The sequence below is a fragment of the Miscanthus floridulus genome, chromosome 1 (assembly GCF_019320115.1).
Source record: "Miscanthus floridulus cultivar M001 chromosome 1, ASM1932011v1, whole genome shotgun sequence".
Taxonomy (NCBI): domain Eukaryota; kingdom Viridiplantae; phylum Streptophyta; class Magnoliopsida; order Poales; family Poaceae; genus Miscanthus; species Miscanthus floridulus.
This window is the reverse complement of record NC_089580.1, coordinates 198673791-198681602: the sequence shown is the minus strand read 5'-3', so window position 1 is coordinate 198681602 and position 7812 is coordinate 198673791. Positions and strand designations below refer to the sequence as shown.

General features: G+C 45.3%; 1 protein-coding gene across 2 annotated transcripts; it reads left to right on the top strand.

Moving 5' to 3' along the window:
• Window positions 1-875: 875 nt before the first annotated feature.
• LOC136449803 (probable serine/threonine-protein kinase PBL21) lies at window positions 876-5432 on the top strand. Of its 2 annotated transcripts, none has more exons than XM_066450004.1 (5): window positions 876-1402; window positions 1494-1654; window positions 1762-1951; window positions 4182-4573; window positions 4668-5432. In XM_066450004.1, the coding sequence occupies exons 1-5, from the start codon at window positions 1324-1326 to the stop codon at window positions 4974-4976; spliced, it is 1131 nt and encodes a 376-aa protein (XP_066306101.1). In that variant the 5' UTR covers window positions 876-1323; the 3' UTR covers window positions 4977-5432. The 2 variants fall into 2 exon arrangements, with proteins under 2 accessions (XP_066306101.1, XP_066306108.1); XM_066450011.1 differs by having other exon boundaries at window positions 1725-1951.
• The last annotated feature ends 2380 nt before the right edge of the window (window positions 5433-7812 follow it).

Sequence of the window (7812 nt, the reverse complement as noted above, 5' to 3'; positions counted from 1 at the left end):
CCGCCCAGCGCTTCGTAGTCCGCTGACGTTATGTTCCCGTAGAAATTGATCGACCCCCTGGCCGCCCGCGGGTCGGAAGAAGGTGCAGTATAGATAATCTTTGTGGAGCCAGAGGAGCCAAGAAATTACTCTCGTGCAGGGAAGAAGCTGGAAAAAACTTAAGAGGGGCTAAACAACGATAATTAGTAAGAAAAGAGGTTCAGCAAATCTCAGTCCCTCCTATCTGTACATCGGCTCTACGGGGCTTCGCTTGCTCGCGAGCGGTAGGGGGGGCTGGAGCCCCCCTAGCCCCACCGCTGGCTCCGTGCCTGCTCTGGTGGAACGCGATATGATTCCGGCGTTTGTCTTGGGTGTTGTTTAGTTCCTAAAATTTTGCAAAATTTTTTAAGATTTCTCGTCACATCGAATCTTTGGACGTATGCATGAAGCATTATATATAAATAAAAAATAAAACTAATTACACAGTTTAGACAAAATTCACGAGACGAATCTTTTAAGCCTAATTAAACTATGATTGAACACTGATTACCAAATAATAACGAAAGTGCTACATTACCATTTTCTAAAAAAAAACCACCAATTAAACAAGCTCCTCCTCCTCCTCACGATTCACCGTGGGGGCCGTGTCGGGGCCTCCTTTCCTTCCCGTCCCCACGGCGCTGTTAGTCTGTTCGGTTGGTTGATTCATATCGTTGCTGGTTTGTGAAAAAATACTATTAACTAATTTATACGAGAGAAAAATACTATTTCAACTAAAAATTTACGATCGTTTAGGACGAGCCACAACCCAACCAACACGCGGTATGATTTCTTGCCAAATCACTCGCGCCGTTGCCTCTTATAAGCCGCAATCCGTCCCCCGAGTCGTCCCCTCCCTCGCCCCTCTCTTCAAACAGTCCACAGTCCATACGCGTTGTTTCCTTCTCCCTCCGGCGCCCCCTCCCGCCGCTCCTCCGCCGGAGGCGCCCCGGCGGAAGAAGCCAATGAGTTTGGCTCCCGCGCACGGGAACTGGAGATGCCCTGCCTGACCCTGCAATGCAATCCGTCGCCGGTCGCTGATCAGTCGAGCTCCTGATTTGGAACCTTTTTACGGATTTCTTGGGGGCCATCGCCGTGTTTCCCTTGTTGCCCGCTTTGGCCGTGCATTAATAGCCGCTTCCTTGTGATAGTCCTCTCCCTCTGTCCTCCCTTCCCTGTTCCCTCCCCCCTCTCCTCTCTCCTCTCGCTCGTCTCCTTGGTCGGCTCTGTTCTTGGGAGTGCTGCCAGTCTGGTTGCGTTGCGGCAGCAAATACTTCATCGACAACATCTGCCTGCGCCGTTCTGATGGGTTTGGGTTGCTTCGGGTGCTTCGCGCCGGAGGTGGATGAGGACCTCAAGCCCTCCAAGCACGACGACTCGTCAGGTCCGTTCTCGATTCCCATCCGCACTTCCGCAGTGCGTTCGGTTGGGTCTTGTGGCCTGGATTGCTGTGCCTGACTCTTGCCGTGAAACAGGGCCCGATGCGAGGAGGAAGGTCGCGCCGGATGTGGCCAACGGCTACGCCCACAGCTTCACCTTCAAGGATCTGCTTGTGGCCACCGGCTACTTCAACGAGGCCAATTTCATCGGAGAAGGTGGATTTGGGAAGGTGTACAAGGGCAAGATCAACGGACAGGTAAGAAAGAACTTATTTTTTTTAGAGGTTTTATATGGCTAAAGATAAAGATTTGACAGTACCGTGACAGACGGCACCCTATGCGTTTTCCTTTTTTGTGTGTGCAGATGGTGGCAGTGAAGCAGCTCGCTCGAGATGGCGTGCAGGGGAGGAACGAGTTCTTGGTCGAGGTGCTCATGCTGACAATGCTCAACCACCGCAATCTTGTCAGCTTGGTCGGGTTCTGCGCGCAGGGGGACGAGAGACTGCTGGTGTACGAGTACATGCCGTTCGGAAGCCTGGAGAGCCATCTGTTTGGTAAACTCTTTGTTCTTCAGCTTTCTGTGGTTCTTGGTTGGGGGTAGCTGCGAATGTGTGCAGTGTACTCCAGGAGTTGGTATCTCAGGGGTCTGTCCATTTTTTGCGCCGATTGCAGATATCAATTGAAATGCTTGCCTACCTTTTCGCCTTCGATTTATGACAGTTCTCTGCCTTTTCCCTTTTGGTTTGTGATAGCAAGTTGCTGTAGTGTTTAAGGGGAAAAGATTTGGGGCAACTAATTGGACATTTCATAACTCTTGGAGATTGCATAACTTTAATGCACAATTGGATAAAATGAAAGATAGAAATCAGTACCATTATATGATTTTCCTTTTTGGGTTCAAGAAATGGATGATCTTTTTTCTTTGTTCCTTAAAAACTTCCTGTCAGATGTTGATTTAACTTCTCTGCTGCTATGAATACTATTACCGTTAGTCTGTGCCTGTTTATGTGCTTTGATTATTCAGTTTGTGTTCACTCTGAGCTTCTGAAGCCTCAACGAATATTTTTACTTTTTAATTAACTTAGAAATTCTAATAAAAGTGAAACCGTTTCATAACGCAAAATCGAGACACATTTTGTCCTGAATCACTCGAAGCCTGCCCAACATGCACGACAGGTCTACCCATGCATAGCAGCCCCAAGCACTTTTGCCCTCACCATGCGCAATGACTGCAGATGTCAGTTCCTGTGTGACTATACCTAAGCTCGGGCAATACTAGCTAATCTAGTTAACCCTGCTACTATAAACATGAATGAATTACCATGAATATGATAACCCCAATAATACCTTTTTGTTTTGTTTTTACTGGCAAGAACCTGTTCGCTTGTTGGTTTCAGCCAGGGCTTATCACCCAGTCAACGGTGTTTTCCTCTCATAACAAACCAGCACCTGCCGGGCTTATCAGCCCAGAAACCAACCAGCGAACAGGCTCAGATCTGCTAATTTAAGCTAGGTGCTGATTGTGCCAGTAAGCACAAAATAACCTACCAGCAATTTATTATTGCTAGTAATGCTCTAGCCCTGCCAGCGAAAAACAAAGAGTAACGAAGTTTCACCACCATCTGCTGTTTTGTTTCTGTTGCCTTGTTTATTTGAATCCAGGACGTCTTTTCAACTCATTTAAAAGCTAAGATTTTCAATTGTACCAGAATAATCGTTAAGATGCCTACTTAATCTGTCTGCCTGCTGTACTCCCATATCTTAACTTTTTTGGAAAGGCTCCAATTTCTCTTCACATTCATATATATTTTTTTGTTTGAACTGCAACTGTTATTTTGTTATATGCTTCAGCCATATAATTAAACGCATGCCTCCTTTCATCATGTCTGTGCAGTTGGTTTGCATCTCCTCTTTCCTAGAAGCAACTGATATGTTCTGCTTGCTGTCAAAACTATGGATGTTGCTGCTTGTTGTTGTTTGTCTATGTTGCAAACTGTCGAAACTGTGTCCAATTTCTATTGAAGTGAATTTGAAAATTACTGTTGTTTGTCTATGTCTTGTGACTTTTGAGAGTCAGAGTTATCTCTATGATGCATTAATTGTGCTCCATTTAAGACAAAATACCTTTCAAAAAAAGAACTAGACAAACTTTTTAATATCAGCAATTTTATTTGATAACTGTGTAGTCAAAACTGTGAACCACTCATTCTGTGAAATGGCAACTCAGTTGTCAAACCAATGAACCACTAATTCTGTAAAAGGGTGCATGTGTACAACACTGTATTGATACCATCATGCAACCAACACAAAATATTTATAATAATTGTTCGTTTTAGAGACAGACCTGAAAAAACTCCTTATTCTAACAGACTATGCCAAAATTGTTCAGCAACATAATACCTAAGGGCTAGCCAAATTGTCCCCACAGAGAATTATTGAAGTCCTGAGGTTCTCATGGCTTGTCTCATGTCTGAACATGACATGTTCTTCCTGATGATAGCAGAGCTAGGTATGGGCATCATGTGAGCCCTCAAGTCTTTTTGTTTTTTTCTTTGCTTGAGTATTTTGGAGCTTTGTATAGCGGTGTAGCCCACTGCATGTGTTGCTATGCTTATGGATTCTGGGAGCTGTTGTTTTTACTATAAAAATCTGAAGCTGCAGATAAGCATAAGCCACTCAAATTATTCTGATGAAATATTTCCATTGGTGCCATTGCACATTTACATCTACATTTTTCTTTTGTTATCGTTCGATTCACAGAGGTTTCTTTTCACCTTTGAATAGATGTGCCTCTTGGCAAGAAACTACTTGACTGGAACACACGTGTGAGGATAGCTGTTGGAGTCGCAGAAGGGCTTTCTTACTTGCACAATGTGGCTGATCCACCTGTCATTTACCGTGATATGAAAGCTGCTAATATTCTGCTTGGTGAAGACTTCAGCCCGAAGCTCTCTGACTTTGGGCTTGCAAAAGTTGGACCTGTCGGAGACAGAACTCATGTGTCCACAAGAGTTATGGGTACCTATGGCTACTGTGCTCCTGACTATGTCGTGAGTGGTAAACTTACCATGAAATCCGACATATACAGTTTCGGTGTTCTTCTGTTGGAACTGATCACAGGAAGGAGGATTTATGATGCCTCAAGGCCTAAACCAGAGCAGTCTCTGTTAACATGGGTAAGCAGCTTTGCCTTGTTACCTAGTATAAAAGGTCTAAAGTTTTCCATTCATACAGCGTGGAGCACCTTATTGTTTTCTCTGAATTTTGCAGTCGAGACCATTCCTGCATGATAAGAGGAAGTTCTACCGGCTCGCTGATCCATCTCTGCTGGGCTGCTACCCGTCATCAGCACTGAACCAGCTAGTCGTGATCAGCATCATGTGCCTCCAAGACCAGCCGCATGTCCGCCCAATCATCTCCGATGTCGTGATAGGCCTGAACCATGTCGCAAGCCAGACATACACCCCTGAGCGCCCGCCGCCTGCATCCGTGAGCTCCCCTGCGAGCAGCGTGTCGCCGCAACCCGTCAGCACGCCATCCAGATGGAGAGGTGGTAGGAGGACTGGGCAGTACGCTTAGGGCTTAAGCCCCCGGCCGAGACTACATGCATGTCTCCATGAGCAGCAAGACACCTCGGTCAGATGAGACCGGTAGGAGCGCTGATGAAATTGAAGCTGTCAAGTACTCAAGTTCCATTTCGTCAGAGCCTTTTTGATTGAAGCGGTCTCTGAGTGACCTGCTTGACAGAGAGTTCTAGTGAGGCTGATGGTAGGAGTTCAGGCTGACTATGCAAGACTATTGCTCTTTTCATGTGCTTCTTTGTTGTTTTCAGTTTTGAACTCTGTAGCCAGTGTACATAGGAAGGATCAGTGTCCTCTGTGGGGGAGAAAAGAATGCACTAGTCATGGTAGAGGAGGGGGACAGTGTTCCTTTTGGGATGTTCATCATCAAGTTACCAGTCATGTACAGAGTTGTTATGGTTTGGTGCATGTTGGCCTGTAGATGCAATAAGAAATTCACCAGTGTTTAACTGAAGAGGCATAGTATAGATCATTCAAATGTTTGGTATTTGTGGTATTTCTGAGCTCAACTCTTTGGAAATCTGTGTCCGGTAGCGTGGAACGGTTCAAATCCTTGTGCCTTTGGATTGTGATCTCCTGTCTGTAATAGGCCATGGCGATGAGGCGATGATGGAGGCGTCCATGGCCTTGACGTGGCTAAGGGTCCAGCTGCCGACGATTTCGTCCACCGAACCGCGACGTCATGGGAGGCGCCACGGCGATGCTCTCGTCCCGTTTGTTGCTTTGCTGTTTTGACATGGCCGCGATCCATAAGGGCAGCTCCAGCGTACTTGCTAAGGAGGTGCTAGCAGGAGAGAGAGAAGAAAAACAGGTGCATCACGATGGAGCGCCGGTGCTATCTAGCAGGCACCTGTGGCTAATTTGGGCACCCGGTGCAAGCAATAAAAAATGTGTCAGAGTACTGTTCACTCGACCGTTGTCCTTTCGGACCGTTGTCATGCCAACTAGCCGTTGGCAACCTGTAGCATAGTTCTCACATCAATTTTGTTCTACAAATATGGACACAAGCATACACATGGACCACAAATTTCTGAAACCTACACTACAGAACAAAAAAAGAACACCATGGATGATCCATCCGGATACAATCCTTCAAAGTCCTCATCTGAGGAACACAACAGAGGCAACCAACCATTCCCACATTACCCAACGCCACGATTTCCAGCCAATATTTCACCTCAATTCAATCAACAATTCCAGCATCATTTTTCATTAAACTTCAATCCTTACCGCATGCCTCAATACCAACCATACAGCATGCAATATGAAGCCAACTTCAACTTTTATCCTGGTCCTGTGTTTGGAAGAGGAGCTGCAAGTGAAGCTGTTCAATCTTCCTCACCAGTTGAGTCTATGGCTTTTCCTCATCCTGTTGCAGGATCAAGTCCAGCCTCGCCAATCTCTGTTGCACCACAAAACAATGAAGATGATACCAATCAGGTATGGAGTGATAACAGTGATGATGAAGAAAAGAAAGGAGGGTGTATGAATTGGACAGAGGATGAGGATCTGAAACTAGTTAGTGCATGGCTGCATAATTCTGTTGATTCAGTCAAGGGGAATGGACAAAAGGGCAATGACTTTTGAAAGAAAATTGTAGCAGAATTCAATAGCTTGGTCACACCAGATCGAAGGAGGTCGGTTTCACAGTGCAAGTTACACTACACCAAGACAAACAAGTTGGTAGTGCACTTCAATAGGTGTTGGATCAGAATGAATAGAGCACATGGCAGTGGTGAATCTGATGACCAGATTCTAGAGAAAGCCCATGCAATTTACAAGGGAGAATCAAAGGGAAATAAACCATTCATGTTTGAGTACTGGTGGAAACACGTGAGAAACCAACCAAAATGGGCAAAGAGACCAGAAAACCAAGACATACATACGAACAAGAGACTGAAGCACAATGAATTAGGGGCTTACACATCTTCATCAAACCAAGAAAGTGAGGATCCAGAACCAAGTGAGATTCAAGAGGAAGTTGATTTAGAGGTTGCTCAGCTGGTTGGTAACAATACCAATCAGCGCCGAAGTGGGACTCGAAGGTACATAGATCGAAATCGGGAAGATTTAAACATGAGGTTACAAGCTGATTACTTTTGCGACAACCCAGTATACACTGATGCTCAATTCAGGCGAAGGTTTAGGATGAAGAGGCATCTATTTGAGCGTATTGTGCACACCCTTGGTGAGTGGTCTCCGTATTTTCGTCAACGTATAGATGCCTTTGGCAAGCTGGGTTTTTCACCTTTACTTAAGTGCACAGCAGCTATGCGAATGTTGGCCTACGGTAGCCCCACAGATCTATTGGATGAAGGTTTAAGGATTGCTGAAAGCACTGCCATTGAGTGCTTGACTAGATTTGTGAAAGGCATTAGACTAAATTTTGGTCAGAATATCTAAGAAGACCCACTGAAGAAGATACCCGGCGGTTACTACATGTAAGTGAAGCTCGTGGCTTTCTTGGAATGTTAGGGAGTCTTGATTGTATGCATTGGCATTGGCAGAATTGTTCGGTTGCTTGGAAAGGCCAGTATACTCGTGGTGATCAAGGAGTATCAACAATCATGCTTGAAGCAGTTGCCTCACATGATTTGTGGATATGGCATGCTTTTTTTGGTGTTCCTGGTTCAAACAATGACATTAATGTCTTGAATCAGTCACCGTTGTTTACAAACATATTACAAGGACGTGCTCCTACAGTTTAGTTTACAGTGAATGGGAACCAGTACAATATGGGGTACTACCTAGCTGACGGCATCTACCCAGAGTGGATAACCTTTGTCAAGACAATCCCATTGCCTTATAGTGAGAAATACAAATTATTTGCAAAA

What these genes read in the sequence shown, in the direction of transcription:
- LOC136449803 (XM_066450004.1), top strand. Translation starts at nt 1,324, where the DNA reads ATGGGTTTGGGTTGCTTCGGGTGCTTCGCGCCGGAGGTGGATGAGGAC. An exon ending in CAAGCACGACGACTCGTCAG is followed by an intron (nt 1,403 to 1,493) that starts GTCCGTTCTCGA and finishes GCCGTGAAACAG; the next exon opens with GGCCCGATGCGAGGAGGAAG. An exon ending in AGGGCAAGATCAACGGACAG is followed by an intron (nt 1,655 to 1,761) that starts GTAAGAAAGAAC and finishes TTGTGTGTGCAG; the next exon opens with ATGGTGGCAGTGAAGCAGCT.